This window comes from Strigops habroptila, chromosome Z (assembly GCF_004027225.2).
Source record: "Strigops habroptila isolate Jane chromosome Z, bStrHab1.2.pri, whole genome shotgun sequence".
Taxonomy (NCBI): domain Eukaryota; kingdom Metazoa; phylum Chordata; class Aves; order Psittaciformes; family Psittacidae; genus Strigops; species Strigops habroptila.
This window is the reverse complement of record NC_044302.2, coordinates 90418208-90437797: the sequence shown is the minus strand read 5'-3', so window position 1 is coordinate 90437797 and position 19590 is coordinate 90418208. Positions and strand designations below refer to the sequence as shown.

The 19590-nt window shown below is 44.5% G+C and overlaps 1 protein-coding gene across 2 annotated transcripts in view; it reads right to left on the bottom strand.

Moving 5' to 3' along the window:
• PDZD2 (PDZ domain containing 2) overlaps positions 1-19590 on the bottom strand; it is a 141385-nt gene that overhangs the window by 59898 nt on the left and 61897 nt on the right. For both annotated transcript variants that reach the window (XM_030470174.1, XM_030470175.1), the window contains exon 2: positions 10358-10760. In XM_030470174.1, coding sequence (XP_030326034.1) covers positions 10358-10760 — 403 coding nt within the window. The remainder of the gene's footprint in view (positions 1-10357; positions 10761-19590) is intronic.

Genomic DNA, 19590 nt, shown 5'->3' with positions numbered 1-19590 from the left:
AATGCTAGCCTTTGCTTGAGACCTCTGGGAGAAAGCAGAAACCCCTTCTTCTCCCTATGAAGCTGCTATTTCCTTTGCAGAGAGCAGCACAGGATACTTCACAGCCAGCTACAAAATGCTGCTGTTTTGAATGTGCATCTTATACGACTCCATTGTAGGAAAGCCTTAATAGTAAAGCTCTGTGCCAATTTCAAGGATTTGTAAATGCATTTAACGTTTACTTAAAACCAGTTTTCTTGAGTTACTGGAGATTCCCAGGTTCAACAACATAAAGCCTAAATGTTAATAAAAAAAGGAAAAAATATATTAAAAAAAGCAGAGTGATGCATGTCTTTAATTTTGAAATTTTTAAAGGCTCATATTTTCAAGCTTTTCTTCATAAACAAAGAGACTAGAAGCTCACGACTTACAATACTCAAGGGAAACTCCAAGTGCAGTTAGATTTGGCAGTTTGCAGGTCTGATGTCACTGTCCTCGGAGCCTGCATAATCCCTGCTCAGAGGAGGATGAGTTTAACTGCTGACCAGTCTCCTCTGATGAGCTGCACAATTCTGGTTGCTGCTTGACCACTGCCAGTTTCATATTCCTATTAACAGCTGAACTTTTCCACCCTCTCAGAATTAGGTCTCATAGCTTCATTTATAAATGACTTAGAATAATCCCCCCAGTTTTGTTCATAAGTGACACAATAAGTCTTCACAAGTGCACACACAGCTCTCAGTGCAAAAACATTTCAAGCCTAAAGCACAGAGATGTGCTGATGCCAGTCCAGCCAGGTTATCTCCAACTCCAGACATCCTCAGCAAGGACAGAGACAGAGGCACTACCAGCATCTGTTGCAGCCAGGGACAAGGCAATATCCAGGTCACTCTTAGGAAGGAGACGAACCTATACCCCTTAACTAAAGGCAGATCACAATAATAAAGACCAACTCTTGAGAATCCAGGTGGAAAGGGCTCACTAGATAACATGGGCTGAATACCCGTATATGATAATCCAGAAAATTTCACTGAATTCACTTGAGATTCAGCCAAGATGGACAATCAGAGAGGCACCCATGCTTGCTTTGAGAGTGTCAAATGAATAAGAAGCCAAAATTTCCCTTTAGAGATTTGTTCCCCCATCTCCTGGGAGCAAACATTAACCCTGTTCAGATCTACCCCAAGGACTCTGCTTTTTAGTCCAGAGGAGCAGCAGCAGACCTGACTATGCAAAGCGGCTGTGGGTTCCTCTCGACAGAAGGGTTTCATGGATGCCATGGACCAACATTTGTCAAAGATGGTCTCAGAGGAGGAAATGAGACTATGTCATCTCTTGAAGTCCCTTCCAGACCTACGTTTTTAAACTTCCCTCACATAGCAAGCAGAAACACAAATGGCCAGGTCAAGCTGCAGCTGGGCTAATGGCTGATTTTTGTTCTCTGCAGTTACATCACCTTTAGGTGATTCAACTTTCCTCCTAACTTGGCTCGTTCCTGCAGGCAGCCCTTTGGACCAGATTTTTCCACTTGAAGCTGATCAACTTCAAAGTGCCTGAGCTACAAATAATTAAAATGTTGGGTTTTTTTTTTTTTCTTTAAAGACAGTATGAATATTCTACTTGGATTAATCGCAAGCGGGGAAAAAAAATGGGCCATCTTATGCAACAGACCACAAGTGAGAATAGAGAATACAGCTGGCAGCTTCAAGTGGGTCCCCGCAGGCCATCCTTCTCCACCATGAAGCCATTGTGCATCAGGCAGCCTCTGTTCGGAGCAAGCCCACATCTGGAACAAACTAGCGTGGTGCAGATCAGAAAGGAAGCACGCTGCCAGCGCGACATGGGGAAGCTCGCCTTCTGCCTGCTCCAAGTGCATACCATCAAACGCTCCATTTCATAAGCACATCATTAATAAAACAAAAAGGAACGTTTTTTCCTCCGAGTGCGGAGAAGAATAAATAAATAAATAAATAAAGACATTGGAGCCGTTCTTTCCCCCCTTTTCTTTCACCAAGCTAATTGCAGGGGAGTAAAAAGGGGTTTGACTGATTTTGACTGTACTGTGTTCAAGAAGCTGCAAATCTATATATACAAAGGAAAAATTGCTTTGAAATCTTATATTAAAGAAAAGCTTGGCAGGAGCAAGGTGTAAACAAATGGAAACAGAAACGCAGTAAGTAGTTACAAAGCCAGACAGTAAAATGGAAAATGTAAAATAGTTGTCTACCAAAAAAAAAAAAAAAAAAAAAAAAAAAGGCACTTTCTGTCACAGCAGCAATTCGGCTGAACTGGGTGTAAATACGTAAGAATTTTTAAATAAAAACAGAAGTACGTCCTGATGAGAATACCAATGACCACACAAGGTCTGTACGCACACACTGACTGCCATGGGCCTTAACACAGCCCATGGGTTGTCTCCCTCCCTCTGCATTTAAACGTGCATTTTTACTACAGGGACTGGTTCCCACTTACAAACTTCACAAGTTTTCCCCGTAGCAGCAGCAGAAGCAAACAGCAAACTCTTCCTCACTGGCCACAAGGCTGCTTTGGAAATGTTATAAGCTTCATGCATTAAAATAAAATCACTTCAATAGGCTTCACAGGAGCTGGCAGCCAATGTGCTGATCGCACACGGCTGAAAACAAGCACAAAATTCCCCAAACAGAAATGCACCACATTCAGACCATAGTATATAAGCAACTGCCTTCAAGCAACGACTAGTGCAGCATCCTCCTCCATGGCGACAGGGAGCATACTGGGGTAGCCACACCAGCACACCACTCCCCAGCACCCTTCACTGATGTGGGATAAATTAAAAGCACTGCTCCCAGATGCCAGCCCCACCTCAGGTCAAATCACGCCTCCTCCCACTATTCCTATTCCCCATCAGGAGGGTGGGAGAGACAGCTCAGTAGCTGGTGAATTAACTTGCACATACCAGGTGAGTAGCTCAAATGCGTCAATCTCAAGATACAGTCAAAAGTCATCATCACTCTTCACATCACAGATATTAGTGTGAATGACTCAGTACCAGGAAATCGTGCCAAAATCTGATTTTTGCAGATTCTTAACAAAGCAATTATTTCATTAGTGAATATTTTTCATCTGATCTTAACTAGGTTATTTTTAAGGCTGATCTGACAGCAGGACTCCTGCTTTCATCTGCTACCTCGGGTTTTGTTTTCATTGTAGTACAAGCAAGATAAACAGCTCCAAGACAAACCAAAGGGGGAAGAGGAGGGAAGAATCTAAATTCCTTTATCAATAAATTATTCCATGGAGGGAGTTCTTCATCCATCCCTACTGCTTCTGAAAGTTTCTTGGCTTTGAGCCACTGAAGCCTTTGACTTCCACCTCTGCATGATGCAAGCCATGCAGTGGGTGCCTCCTACATCACTTGAAAGAAGGGGATGGGGAAAGCCCCCAAAACCTAAGTAGCCCTTAATATGAATTACACAGTGTTGACCATGTGAACTTTCCATGTCCTCAAAATAAATAGGAGGCAGCAACACAGACACAACTGCAATTGCATTCAAGTGTCCACTGCTGATCTAACAAGTCCCCTTGTTTGGACAAGCGGCCGCCAGGCACTTGGCATGCTTTCTCTGAAATGTGAGCACTTTCCCCATGGAAAGAGAAGCATCCTAGGGGTAATGCCAGGGGAGCAGTCAAAAGCAAAAACACACCCTCCCCCAAACACAAACACATAATTAAAATACACAAAACAGGCATCACAGCAGAGTGGATGAAAATTCGTCAACTTACAGCAGACTGTCCCCCAGGGATCCATCTCCCGAGACAGACTGCTTGTTGACATCATTTCCTTGGCAAGGACTTTAAACATTTTATCAGCCATTGCAAGCACCTGAACTACATCATCACCCCTTACAAAAATCTGCTGGAGCCATTTGTCATCCTGAGCCATCACCATCTGGATTGCACCTCTCCGGGCTGCTCCTCTCTTGCCGTCAACTGAAGCTTTACAGCAAGATCAGCCAAAGGATTTCTCAGTTATCCCTGACCCTGGAGGGTTTCAGCCAGCAATTGCCCCTGGGGAAATCAGTCTTTTAAGGGTTACAGGATGTCTACATTCCCTTGAGTACTTGCCCAGTCTCATTCTCATAGCTGGGCTATTGAGAATGGTTGGTTGGTTAGTTTGAAGTTTCTCAGAAAACACCCATGCTGCCTATTAAAGCCCATCCTAGACTAAGTCACCATGCTAAAGAGGGGTGTCACATACAGCCTGTTATTGCATCTGTTGGTGACAGGAATCCTTTGGGTTTGCTCAGTGGTCTCAGCACCCTGCCTCAAAAATTAGTGTATGTAGCTTTATAGTCACAAATATACCTGAAACATTAGAGCACTAAGCAAACAGCATACTCTATTTATAGGCATGTCCACTTGGTTTTGAACATTCGCACGTAATGATTAAAACATAAAATGGTGTGAACTTACATTTCAGCTAAAGCCAGTCCTTTGCATTCCAGTTATGGGTCTGCTGTACCTTTAATACCATATGCAAAAACAAAGAAAACACTTTCTGTGTAAGTGGGAAATGCTTTCATACTAGTGGGCTGGAACTAGACAATCTTAAGGTCCTTTCCAACTCTAACTATTCTATGATTCTATGATTCTAACGCTCTCACCTATGGTTTGTGATAGCAGAGCATGGCTGAGACCTTCTGTAAAACAACCTTGTGCTGCCTTTGGGGATAGCTCATTTCCAATAGTGAGGACACCATTTCAAGATGACACATTAAAAGTAACTAATTACAACTTGCAACTCTATGCCCAACCCTCCACTGCACCCTTGGAAAATTTAATCTAAAGGCAGAATAAAAGGACAGATTGCTATTCAAAATTTAAATCTACAGCTGCCACAGCTGTAGCTATTGCTTAAATCACAGCAAAGAAAGGCAAAACCTTAAGTCAGAGGAAAAAATCTGGCAGCGAATGATACTTAACCCCAGAAAGTCATGATGATGGTTGTTTTATGGCAAGGTGGAACATAACTGGCAGCAAAAAAAAAAAAAAAAAAATTAACTGTAATTCACTACTAGTTACATCAAAGCACTTCCTAAGCAAGCCAGCAAGGCCAAGTTTTGTCAGTGTTGTACAGCTACAATTAAAAGACAACCCTTGTCCCTAAGAGAGTTTACAACCCAAAACAGGCAAGTGAGGGGGAAGACATGCTTATCACCATGCACATTAAAACTTCAAGACAGTAGATAGCCCCAGGATTCACGTTAATGAAAGCTGGAAGCAAACACAACAGATAAAAAGACATTAAGAACAGAAAGAGATTCTGAGGAAGACCTTTACATGACTAAAGGTGTCTACATTAAAAACTAAAATAGAGGTATTTATGTCTAGAACATGCATCATAAAAAAGTCCCATAAAAGCCTTGATGAAACAGTAATTACTGCTTAGGTTGCCAAAAAAAGTTGATGTAAAGCAACTTAGCTTCAGTACCTTCAGTGGAGTACCTTGCTCACAGCAAGGTTTTCAATTTGGTATTGCAAGTGGATGAGATTTTTTTTTTTTTTCCCCATGTTTAAAAAAATAGTAAAATGTTTAAAGCCGGTACATTATTTCAAGCCACATGTTTTGGTTCCTGTAACCTACCACTGGCCTTCTTCACCTTACAGGAGCCCTCCAGTACATAAAGGGGCCTACAAGAAAGCTGAGGGGCTTTTTATAAGAGCCAGTAGTGACGGGGCAAGAGAGAATGGCTTTAAACTGAAAAAGAGGATATTTAACTTAGACATTAGGAAGAAGTTCTTCCCTGTGAGGGTGGTGGGGCGCTGGCACAGGTTGCCCAGAGAAGCCGTGGCTGCCCCATCCCTGGCAGTGTTCAAGGCCGGGTCGGACACAGGGGCTTGGGGCAACCTGCTCTAGTGGAAGGTATCCCTGCCCATGGCAGGGGGTTGGAACTGGATGGGCTTTAAGGTCCCTTCCAATCCAAACCAGTCTGGGATTCCATGATTCCACCTGGCAGGATAAGGAACATTTTCCATTAACCAAAATACAAGGCTGGCATTTACCAATGGTTTTCTTAACTACAAAGCAAAACGCAATTTAAAAGTGTTCATCCTTTCCCAAGATGTGCCATCTTAGTAAAAAAGCAATAATGGGCCCAAAAAAGGAAGAAAGTCCCTGATAAAATGAAACCAACTGCCACGCAGTTGCAGCAATACAAGAAGTGCTGGCCAGTTTTTTACGTACATGCATGTTTGTATGCACTTGTGTACACACTCACGAGCCTGAAGAGGGTTGTGGTCTACATAAGCTGGGTTTAGCTGGTCTGTAAGATAGCAAAGCTACCTAAAATGCTAGCTAGGCATTAACATCCCCTTGTCTTGCCCCCTCCCTTCTTTTAATAGATGGTGCACCAACTTCAGAGAAACACCAGATACACGTCATGGGGCCACCAGATGCGGACCGGTTTCCATCCTGGAAAGGCATCCCACCACATCTGCACACTGCAGTGCTACCACTAGCCCAGGAGACCTGCTGCACAACCTGCACTCCTCCCATGCCATGTATTTCTCCCAATGGAGAAATGTCCAAACGCAGACCTCCAGCCTCTCTCACCTGCCTCCCTTCACTATTAAAACACTCATACGCCCTATTTCCTTTACAGTTTCCACCGGTGACTGCTAAATTTGGATCTGGATTTCAACCCCTTAGTAATCCAGATGCTTATACAGAAGCAAGAAGGTTCTGGAGGTGTCTTGGTTTTGCTTTTAATGGTTGATGTTTTAATGGCTTTTCAGAGCATCCTGCTGGGGATGGAAGAAGCAAAGATGGCTGGTCTGCTCAGGTACACTTCATGTTCAGCCAAACTCCTTCTGGCTTCATCAATGAAAGCCTCTTGTCATACCAGCCAGATCTGGATCAATTCAAGTCCCCTCTGAAAACTACACTCCCAACCCTCAGACTCATAACCCTAGCCCTTGCAACCCTCACAGTCCTATTTCCTGATCCCTGTCTGTGCCAGAGGTGTCTGGCCACCTCTGGGTGCTCCTTAGGAGCCGAAGAGCTAAGGGAGTGGTCCACAGCTCTTCCAAAACCACCACAGTAGAGACACTAAGAACTAAACCAAGGGATTTTGTCCTACTGGTAAACACAGAGAAATCACAAAACTGATATATTGCAAAGAAACCTCAGTTTCTCATTTTCCTCATCATTTTTTGGCTGATTCCAGCAGCCCCTCCCCGTATTCCTCTTTCATCTGTACTTTTATAATTACCAGCCCACAAAAATATGCCGTCTCAGACCACTGAATAAAAGTAAATTTTTATTTCTGTATTTGAGCTTATCTTCCCAGGATGTGACGGACCATTACTCCAGCTCAGAGGTTGCCCGGTCTTAAATCACTGCCCACGACTCCCACTGCAGTCAGCTTGGGTCCTCTGCAAGGGCAAGTTTCCAGAACTTTGAGATATTCCTGCCAGGCAGATACAACCTTGTGCTTTGAATCCCCACATTTTAGAGGGCGCTTAGGTTCATCCTAAAAATATTGCAGCATAACTTAACCACCTGTAAACATTAAGTGCTGCCTGCTAATTGACAGGTACAATATTTACCAAGGGTTACATACCAGCAAACAGCCTGGCAGATTTGTTTATACATAGCGATAGCAATGCCAAGCGCACAGACCAAGATATGGGAGACGAAAGCAAGCCTGAAGAAGGGTACTGACACATGCACACAAACCAGTAACACAGGAATCTCCTGGTTGGTTCACTTGACAAACAGTGTTTGTTTCGCCTCTTGTTTCATGACTCAGCACTGCTGCTATTAGCAGCACACAGAAAATGGCGGAACAACCGTTCCTCCAACTCATGGTAGAGGAGGAACCCTGAAAACAAATGACACTGAAGACACATGGATGCCTCAAAAGCACTCCCAACATCCCCAAGGCATCAGCTGCAAGCTGGCCACTGGGTTCAGTACAGCACCAGCTGAAAACACGCAGATTCAACCCACTCTTCTCCCCCATTTTCTACAGGGAGAAAAAAAGGTATTTTCTTAGACTCCATATTCCAATTTCAGTCATTCTCCACTCTGTGTCCTGGGGCAGAGGAGGGGGAAGGAGCAGTGGGAAGGACAGCGAAGTCCTGCACCAGTCACTGAGCAGCTTCTCGAAGCATTTCCTCCCACCTGAAGCTGGCCACTTCCAGCTCCACTGCAGGCTGGCTCTTGTCCTCTCAAAGCAAATATAATGCTCCTCAAAGGCACAGGGCTGACAGCCCTGGATATTCAATTAGTCAACGTGTGGAGGAGATGGCGAGCATGGGGCGGGCAGTGGGGATGGAGCTGCTTTCCCCATGGAGATGGTGCCCTGCCAATGCACCTCATCCCTGCTCGGGAGGAGATAACTCATCCTGCAGCTACGAGGGGTTTGGCTCATGCTTTGAAATCTGGAAGGAGGCTGCAACTTCTGACACGACATCCTGGATGCTGTTTTCAAAAGACTCCTGACACAACTGGATCTCACATGCCTGAGTGCCAGGTCACGCTTTGAAAATGGAGCTGGAAGTGAGATTTGAGGCTCCCAAGTGTATTTATTCCTTTCCTTCTCTTAAAAAATAAAAATAAAAATTAAAAAAAAAAAAAAAAAGCTGAAGTGATGGGCCTTTAAAGGTTCCCTCACCCTTAAAAAGTAAAGGATGAGCAAGGCATGCTACTCAGGCTCCAACTATTCATGTTTCTCCTCATTCATATGTCAGGAAAATGTACTGACAAACAGAGGTCATATTTCTAAATAAAATAGTAAGAGGGAGCAGGGAGAATTAAAAGAAAGAGAAAGAGAAGCAATTTTACTAAATGAGTGCGCCTCCCAACAGACTCCATGACAGATACACCACAACTGAACAGATTATAGCTCTTAAATTTCCAGCAACTCAACTATGCTTTTACGTTTCCTGAAGCCACCTTGTATGTGCTTTGCATTAAAAATGTATTTATTGCTCACATTGATACATATATGTTCTGAATTTAATTTACTTCAGACCAAAATGACTCAAACCATCAAGGTACCACTAGCATGAGATGGCTCTGGATCAAGAGTTTCTTTTTCATATGCATATATATACATATTGGCTTTCCCCTTCCTCAAAACAAACTCTGATCATCTTCATTTATAACATGTGTTTAATTAGGTGTCTTCAGAACAGATTCAGGAAGTTTTTATATGGACCAGAGCTTTCGAAATGCATTATTTCTTTATTTAAACTTGTAATGTATTCTTTCAGAAAGACTACAGTTACAAGGCTTGCAGAACAGTACACAAACATCCCTTTCTTTTCCACGAAATCCAACATGTCTCCCTGATGGGAAGAACAGGTTTTCCCAATTACCTTTCTTTAGGACCTGCATTTTTTAAAATGAGTTTTAGCCCCTCCAATGTACTTTACATTAAATCTGTTAAAGTTCACAACCACCATCACCACCACGCTGCAGTAGTATTGGGGAGCACTAATTCAGATGACACGTTTAAACTCATGCTTTTCTCAACAGAATTTAGTGATGAGACATCCTCTCGTACTGCTCTGTTACCAGCTTTGAAGTCTTAAAACCAAAACCAGCTGCTGCAGCAAGCCCCAAGCCCAGCAAAGCAGCGTTCATCTGTTTATACTATCAGTGTCTCCTGGAAAGATTGGCAGACAGCTCTTCTGGTGATAGATGCATACTGAAACCTGATCAAGGCTTGGGATGTTTTTCTCCATCCAGCAATGCTGCAATTCTAGCCAGGCAACAAACCCCCAAGATCTCCATTAGGAAGAAGAGAGAAGCAATGAAAGCCCCAATCCCACTGTCATCCCAAACATTAACAAATCATCCATCTCGTCAACTCAAGAGAAAAACTCACAATAACTTCCATGTGGTCCCCAAACACTGGCCAAGCAAGTTTTGTAACACTGTGATCTGGTGCATCAAAAAGGGAGGCTTCAATTCCAACGTTAACATGAGCTTTAAGGTGCTGCCAAGCTCAGACAAAATGAAGCCCCAAAACACAAAATGACAATCTTTCACTGACACCTCCTGCCCCTATGGTGTAAGGTCATCAGTTGTCTCAACAAAAGAAATCCTGAGGCTGGCCCTGGCAAGTCGGAGGTATAAGGACATTCCCCTCCATCCCAGATGTAACATGACAGAAGTTTCTCACCATTATTATTTAACTCTCTAATCATCCTGCCCCCATTTTTGGACCCCATTCCGTGGCTCGATGCCCCAACAGCATGGGTTGCCACCCAGAGAGGCTCAGCCTGAGGATGGGGCTCTGAAACCAGGAAAACCACTTGAGAAATTCCCTTAATTCACTTGCATGTCTGCTGCTTCCTTCTCTAGAAAAACCCAATGCAAACGTACCTGGGCAGACTGGTCACCTATGTCTGGTATACCACCATCTGACAGACGGCACCGGTACTGTCCCCCAGTGCCCTGAAGCTGCTCTTCCCCGTTGCTTTCTGCTTCCGAGGTCTCTGGCTGAGTAACCTCCACCTCCATCGGGGTGCAGTGCCCATTCCCATGCTCTGGGGCCAGCTTTTCTTTGCTGTCCTTGCTGCCCGGTGTTCTGGTGATGACCCCAAACTTCCTGGTCCTTTTCCCATTTTGAGCAGCCCTGTCGCTGGGTTCAGGGCTGGGCTTGGCTTTGGGGTCACAGCTGTTGCTGTTGTTGCCGTTGGAGGGAGGAAGAGGGGCTTTGCGCTTGATGCGGCGCAACATGATCAGGTAGACAAAGCCGCCATTCCAGCACTGCTCGGCCAGATAACTGCAAGGAAAGGGATGCACGGGATTACTAACTACTCACCCCGTGGTGCCCACATCCCACCCCAGCAGCCCAACAGGCTGCGCCCCATGATGTTCATGCACCTTCTCAGGCAGCTGATTACCCAGTGTGTGGATACATTAGGACACCACAGTGTGCTGGCAAACGTTCTCTTCCTTCAATATAAGGAATAATACCAGGGATAATATCAGGAATAATAACAGCCCTACCAGTCATCCATGCTGATCCCACCACAGCATAATAGGACAACTGGTAAATGCCACCAAACCTGTTCCTGCCGCCCAACCTCCAGACCAGCAGCAAAGCAACATAAAAAAGTGGAGCAAGAAAAGCAAAGCAGAGAGTGTTTACAATGGGACATTAAAATAAATAAAGAATTTAAAATAATATTATAAAATTAGGCAGGCTTCATTTGTGCAGCAGCCCATAGAGCATTTGCATCTGAAATGAGCCTCCTTAGTGAAACTCATCTTCTGCTTCTGTGTATGTACATGCTTTGAAGGCCTTAGGGAGAAAAAATTTAATAAATCAGTCACTGGGGTAAGCAGGCATAGCACTTACAGCAAAGCGTCGCACTATAAGGCATCCCAGCTCCTGTAAAGGGGCATGGAAATAAGGTGGGTTTCCTTTACAGCAAACATATTACAGTCAAAGCAAAAGCCAAGTCACCTCAGCTGTGCAAGAAGCAGCCACCAAGTTCTCATACTGGAGCAAAGCATCGCCTCGCCTCCTCAAGTCTCTGGACATGGATTGCAGGAATTTACATTCTGCTTCAAGCAAATACTCAGTGACCTTACAGAAACTGCACCCATTGATGCAAAAGGGGACTCAAACTTCATGCCTCTTTTGGGAAAGGATATACCTCAACCCAAATTCTTGAAATATTTGGGTTCTGAGCCAAGGGTGTAACCAACTGAGAGTACAAACAAGCTGGAATTTGTACTTAGCAGGTTTGTATGTGCCCTTTCACACTCATTTAGGCCCCAAAACATACTGTCTTTCTCACTAGTGAAAGCAGCAAGGATTTCCTGGAGCATCAAATAAGCCTCTGCTGCAGCTGTAATGAACTCTTCATTAATATACAGCAGTTGCTGAACCTGCAGCTATCAGGAAGACGAGAAGCTAGGTGTGGAGTTAAACCACAGAAGATCCTAAGAGAAAACAACACAGCACTTGAGGCTGAGAGAAGAGCAGTGACTCCGGCACACTCCAACAATTTTTTTTTCTTCCCTGGTGCTTGTAGGCTGATTTTCCCCTCTCCTTTCTTAAAAGTTGTTTGGCCTTTAATAGAACCCTTCAGACTTCCTGCACAGAAGTGACTTAATGGCAAAACAGGAAAAACAGCTATGATAACCCCTGAAGCAAACTTACAGACAGAGGAGTAAGGAAAGCACTCTCAATTAGTCAAAGTAATCTGGACCAGCCTGGCAGTGGCTGGAAATAACATCGTGTGTGTATGTTTCTGTCTAAGGACATGAGCTAAGAGTTCCACTTCTTCCCAAAGCTTAGATGTTCCCTGCAGACAACACCAGCATTCAAATCACTTATATTTAATTAGGAAGACCAATGCCCAAATGAATACGGCAACTACATAACTTTAAAAGTAGCCCTGGAGCAACAGAGGGGAAGGACAAGTACGTTGGCTGTGCCAAATTTCCCCAATGAATATAAACCAGACTCCAACTCCCTGGATGGTCCACCCAGCAGTTTTCACCAGGCAAGTCTTCTCCTCTCACCCTTTTTTTCTTTTTCCTTAAACATTAAGGATATTTAAATAACACCCTAAAACTATCTTCTTTCAAATCATCTGAACGCAGACAACCATCAAGCCCCAGTGGCTGGAAAGCCTCTGCAGCCAAGGTCAGCTCTCTGGGTGGCCGGGAGGTGACACTTGGCTCAGGGATGCACCCAGGGCTGGCAGGACCTGAAGGGTTAGCCTAAAAAAAACCAACCCAGAACTAACATGGAAGTATTTCTGATTATCAAGTTAAAAGAAAAATTCTTTTAATCAACAGGAAAGGGGCAGTTTTGTTCCAGAAACAATATAGGCTGCCTGTTTTTCACATTTATCTTTCAACTCAAATTTCAAGGCAGCCAGTAAAGTTGATTAAAATTCATGACTTTTGCTTGCAGCAATACCACTGCACTCTGATCCATCACCCATAAGCCTGATAGCACTGCTTCTCCTGGCACACGTAAACAGAAAAGCAGCTCCTCTTCCATAGTCCTGTGACTTACACGGGTGCTGCCCACCCTGTTTTTATGCAGAGTCAGTTCTGCCTGACTTGTTTTCATGCAGGTGCACATATGGTGGTTGGGTTTTTTTTAAACACCAATCTCTATCTCTGAACTAATCACTGATGTATTTTTGAGTGCCAGTAACCAAGTGCTTGCATTAATCAACTACTTGATTTAGGAACTACGGGGAATGAGAGAGAACTTAGCGTATGTCCAAATAAAGTAATCTGAATAGAGGCAAAAATAATTTACTATTTCACCTCCACTTATGGCACATTTATACTGTTCATCAAGTGTAAAGCTATGAAAAGGAGAGAAAGAAGGGAGGGTTTTTTTAATATCCACTGTTCACAGACCGTGAACATCCCTACAGTCTGGAGCAGGGTTACAGTGAGCTGTAATAGATGCAGCTGCACTGAAGTCAGCGGAGGCGTGCTGATTTACTCCATATGTTGAGGTGGCCTGCATGTTCCAGGCGTGCAGCCTGTAGTAACTCATGGGTTTATGTCTTCTTGAGTACTCCTCAGCAGTTCAAAGCTCACAATAAGTTTCCACCAAAAAAAAAAAAAAAAAAAAAAAAAAAAAAGAAGTCTTCCCTGGGTCAGCAAGCAACTACCTTTGCATGGCAGCAAGTGATGGCATATATCAGATTTTGTCAGGTATTTCCGGACAGGGTAAATCCAGCTAGTACCAGTGATGCAGTAAGTGGCATCAGTATCTCAGAGTCTGTTTTGAACCAAAGACCGGGCATCCTGTACTGGAAAATTAGTGCTACTATAACACCAAACTCATACTACAAGATAGGAAACTTAACATTCCAAGAATGTGTGGTCATTCCAAGTGAGGGTGGTTAATCTAGGAGCCTGAACCACCTTTAAGTTCTGCTAAGTATATGCTGCCTACTTAGCTGGCTTCCTTTTCCTTTGACATTTCTTCCCCTGCTGAAGTAGGAAGCCAAAAAAACCTCAGGGAAGCACAGCAACCTCTCAACACTGGATGAAAGATGGGAAAAGTTGTATTAAAGGAGTGAGAATCTTCAGATTTTTAATTACTTTCTATCAGTCCAGGAGCATCCCACGCCAGAAGGGAGTAACGGGATGGATTCAATAAAATGTAATTATACAGCCTCTAGACTGAATAAAACTGCAAAAGCTAGACAGCACCCCAAATCCCATTTCTCAGAGGGTTTCATATGCACAATGCAGGCAAGCCTTTTTTTAGATTTGGTCCCTGTAGAGCGCTCACAGAGATTTTAGCAATCAATACACCAAACGTGTCTCAGGCATGATTAGAGCTGATGAGCACACGCGGCTCTCAGCACAGATGTGGGGAATCAGCTGCAACCTCCACGTTGTCTCTTAGTTTGAACACAGTCTCCAGCTCAGAGAGAGAAGGTGCATAGAGCAAAAATATCCCTAATGCAGCTTTGATTGATCCAAATTTAATGAAAACTGAGACTCTAAAACTTACTTTTCCCCATTTCGGTTTGCAGGGGATGGAGTAGGATTTAGTGAAAGCCCTGGATCTTATACACCAGCTAAGAAGCGTTGGGCAGCTACTTCTAGAGCCAGCAGATGACAACACGTAACAAATCCTATCATCACAGATTTTAAGAATGCAAGAGATTTTACTAGCTGATCACACATCTGTTAGTATTAATTACTAAAACATAACATTTTATCAGCTAAACACCCATCCACATTTTCTGCATTTGACAGTCTTTGAAAGGTACTGTCAAGTCTCCCCAGCACAGCTTGGCGTCCCCTAATGCTGCAGCAGGATCTCCCCAAGCAGGGTCTAAAACATCGCTGAAACATTAGCTTGGAACCACTTCCCACTGGGGTGCTCAGAAGGAAGGACTATCCGGCTGCTCCTGCTGCTTTGATTTCACCCTGCCACCAGTGCTGGTAAAACCCCAGTGCATATAAAACACCACACCAAGCAGTGGGGCAGACTTGTTCTTCTCTAGGAGAGAAACCATGAAAATGTTAATAATCCTTAAAACCAAGGGAAAACTATTTTATATTTGAAACTGAGCTAGAAAGTTACCTCTTGCAAAGCTCAACCACAGGTCGGAAAAACGCAACTGGTGGCTTGTATCAAGGGGCATTTAATACTCTTTTTGTGTCGGAGCTACCAAGAGATGGACTCTTCCACTTTCATCGGAGATGACTCTGACTTACACAGCCAAATCCCATTTCTCCCCTATGCAGCTGAACCGATTGCTGTGATCATAAAAACTGATTAACTCTCTGAGTTTATTCCAAGTTCATCGGCACGCGTGTGAAGTGTCAGACTTGGAAATGCTATCTTGGAGTAAGCCAGTTGTTTTATCATTTTTATATATATATATCTTTGTGTGCGCGCATGTATAAAGGTTTGCAGACTTGACAAGAGCATGCTGCAACAAGCTCTCTGTCACATCCCATCTCACTTGAACAAATGCAGACAGCCACACCACGCTACAGAAAAACCAAAGCAGATCCAGCAGCCATTAGAAAAGCATCTGGATCCACTTTAGGATCAGAAATATTGAAAAAGTATGTTTATTTTACACTAATAGTACTATTTAGCATTTCTCCAGAACCTTTCATCCTGATAGATCAGAAAGTGCTTTGGAAACGATATACACAGAGCATCAATGACATCTCACCAGCCAGCCCATTCTGCAGCTCACCAGGGCACAAAGAAGAAACCTCAGCTGAGACGACCGCTTCCAGAGTCCCCCCCACTCCCCCTCTGGGACCTGTAATGCCCTTAGCAGGACAGACAGACCACTAATTCTTATGCTTTTCTCTGAAAGACTCTGGCATAGTAAAATGTCTTGAAACTCAATCTTCTTCAGGCTGGAAAGATGAAGGGCAGCACAAATCCTTGCAGAACTGAGCCCCAAAGGGGATTTAAAAGCTAAACTTCACAAACCGTCTCTCCATGACGCTAGCAAGCAAGCTAACTTGCTTTTCAGGTAAGGCAGGGCCAATTAATGACTAACAGATAGTGACTGATGGAAGGGCACATGGCTCCTCATGAAACTGTCACCCTGCTGCCCTCACTGTGCAAGAACACCCAGCCCACTGAGACAGATTCTGGCAAGCACCACAGGGTAGTTTCCACACATTGCCATGTCTTCAGGCAGGAGTCAAGTCTGCTTGCCTTAATTGCATTTAGGCAAAGGAATACATCGAGCTACAAAGTCTTGGGCAAACCTTGCTAGTGCCAAGCTTGCACGAGGTTTCCCCTCCTTGGGGCTGCAGGGACACCCCATGGCTAGCCCTCTTCTCCATCTACCAGGAGGACTGAGCTCTCCAACCACAACTTATCTCAGCAGAAAGCAATGGTGTTGGTAAACCCGCTGCTACTTCAACATAATCTTGTAGGAACAGAGCTAGAGCACACCAGCAACAAGCTCGATCCAGCATCTCGTCACTGACAAGCCCTTTCCTGCCCCTGCCTCTGTGGGTGATGGCACATGCAAGGGACAAAGTGTTCTCTGCCTCCCTTAATAAACACGAGGAAAGGCAGAAAAGAGCAAAGAAAAAGTCAGTCATGGAGCAGAGAGGCTATTAACACCCAGAGAGTGCATTCAAACAGACAAGGGTACACAAAAGGGCTCCCATCTCCCTGTCGAGAATGAGGAACAACCCTCAGCTTGTAGCCAAGGTTAAGCAGCTTTTCTCCTGGTCTCAGAGAGGTTGTGGCTTTCTATGCCAGGATACCCAAATTGGTGGCTTTCTAGAGAAAGAAACTCTGAATCCAGTTTTTTGTCTGTGGCATATTTTTCACTATTAAATTTATAGCAAGGAATGCAACTAGACCTACTGAAATCTGGAGTTAAAATAAATTCAGAAGTTAAATTTCAAGGTATATTTCTGTGGCCTTTTATAAGTCAGTTCAAGAGTGTTTGGTGCTGATTAGACCCAGTCCCCCACCGCTAGATTAAAACTGCGTGTAGCTTTGAGCATCACACTGTTTGTGCTCACTGTGGCGATGCTCGAGCTGCTTGCAGGCTGGCTGCTGGTATGTGTACGACACAACACCACAGCAACATCCTGGAGAAGCAAACAGATGGGAACACTGTTCATCAGAGAAACCAAACCACCAAGAACTTATGATCAACAGGAACAAAGGGTCCAGTGCCGAAGAGCCCCTGGGCAAACACACCTCTGCTAAGGCTAGCAGGAGGTCCCAGGCAAGACCTCTTTGCCCACCATGAAATCCTGAACTCTCAGAAAAGGGAGAGGAGGGAGGATTGCTGCTGTGTTTTTGTGGGCTTGCGTCTTTTGTTGGAAGATAAGATTCAGCCTTATGACACATGACCATGACTAACGCCTGGTGAGACACCTCACTCTGCCTTGGTATTGATGCAATGATGTGGCTTTGAATTTCGGAGAAATTAATTCCTTTTCCTTTGCTGTGCTACAGATTCCTTGCAGCACCTCAGGCAAGTTCTTCCACACAAAAAACCTCAGGGCCAACAACATGTTTTGTCCCACAGAGTTGCTGCAAGGTCTAAGGTGGGAAAGCCACTGGTTTAAGTATTACAGTTTCACAACCCCCTTAAGACGTGGATCAGCCAACACCAAATACCACCATGGCTTTCCTCCCACCCCATATCCTGCTCAGGTGCTGGCACAGTCATTTGAGCAACCATACAGATAAACCCCATCAGGGAACTGATCCAGCTTCAAATTAACCCACCCAAAGCAAACTTTCAAACACTCAGACCTCAAGATGGGGAGTTTAAACCCAGCTCAGTGCTCTGATCTGGTCACAGGAGTGCAGAGCCAGGGACAGGAGAAGGGTGGTGGTAGCAGGGGTCAATGCTTCCGTTCCCACCAGCAGCTCCCACCTACCTACAGCATGTGGCTGCAGCCCCAGGGAAGGGAGTTGCCCACATGGCGCAGACAGAAGCACTGGCTGGCTTCAGTGGAATGGCATTCACACCTCCTGCTTCTGAAACCAAAAGGATAGGCACCCTCACTGCAGACAACAGAGCCCAGATGAATCGCATCCCCATCGCAGGTGTGGAAGGAAGACAGGCTAGAACACTGTAATTATGCTGGCACAGCATAAACCCCACATTCCTGCCATGCATGTTATCGAGACGCTTCAGAAGCATGTTCAAGGCTTTTGGAGAGTGACAAGCAGAGCAGGGACCTCCAAAACACCCAGCAAATGGATGAAGCATGTCAATGGCCGCACTGAGCCCTCTCCTCTCTTCTCTGAGTGACCCTAAACCATTCATTTTGCTACACCCTCCCAGAACACATATTTGAAGAGGATGACTTGAGGAGCTGCACAGCTTCTCCACACCTAAGGAATCCTCCAAACTCTGACAGACATCCTAAATCTGCAGTTGTGTAACAGACTACACAACTGCAGTTATCTTAAAATCCTTTGGGATTTGTTGATTTATCAGCTGTGAACAGAGCAGTGACACTGCATTCAGACTGCAGAGATTTTGCACTCAAGCTTTACAAAGGACCTGATGCTCCTAAACACACATCTCCCACAACAGCATCTCAAAGTCCTGAGATACAGATGTACATGGTGTTTTGGGGGTCTGGGTCCTAGAGACAGACTAATGGGTACTAAAGAGACAAATTCTATTTGTTCCTTCACTAGCAGCAGAGTGTACAAACAGAAGTGGTCTAATCCAGTGAAACCAGCACGACACTGAATGCTCCAATTTGTTAGTTCACAGCTCTGCTGCAAACAGACATTTAGCTGGCTATGTGGCCATGCTCACAACTATCATTCCCAGTTACAAAAGTGAGCAATTTAAGATGAATAATTGCCAGTTTAAAAATTATAAATTTTAGCTTTCTACCTTTGCTGCAACAGGTCAAAATGATAAAGTTACAACTGGGCATTAGCACCTGCAATTATGACTCAATCCATGCTGTGTTACTGCTGCTCAGATGCAGTCCTTCCCACCATGATAATTTCCTGCCATTCTAAAGACACGGTCCTGAAGCTCCAGGCGTTACAAGCACAAGCTTTTTGTTTGGCATCCTGTGCAATCAATTCTTAATTCCCAGTCACTCTCTGTGCACTTCTCTCTTCTTGAGGACTTGGAGACTGGTCGAGTTTTACACCTCTTCTATGCATTGCCAAAGAAGGTGTCAATCCCTGTTCCTCTTGGTCCCAGAGGTGGACATGCCCTCCCCTGGAGGACAGGGAAAGGCTAGACGAACTCAGTTGCTTCATGCCTCCTGGTAATGCAGCTGCAATATAAGGGTGAGTGAGTACATTCGTGTCCCTAAATCCACATCCAACCACCACCACTGTCAACAATGCAAAAACTCTCCTCTTAGTCCATTTTTACCAAACATTTTTTCCAAAACGTCTTGATTTGGGCTTGCATGCCCTCCTCAGGCAATGCTTTACTGGACTTTAATGTAGCATGGGGCAGTTACAGCCTTGTTACTGCAGCATGCATGGAGGGGAAGAATACCCAAAACCTGCAAATGGAGGGGGATATTCACTCTGCAGGGAGCCTGCTAGACATTGTCCCTCCTAACACCCGCAGGATCAAGGGCTACCATGAGCAGGGTCTAGTGTAACATTTCAG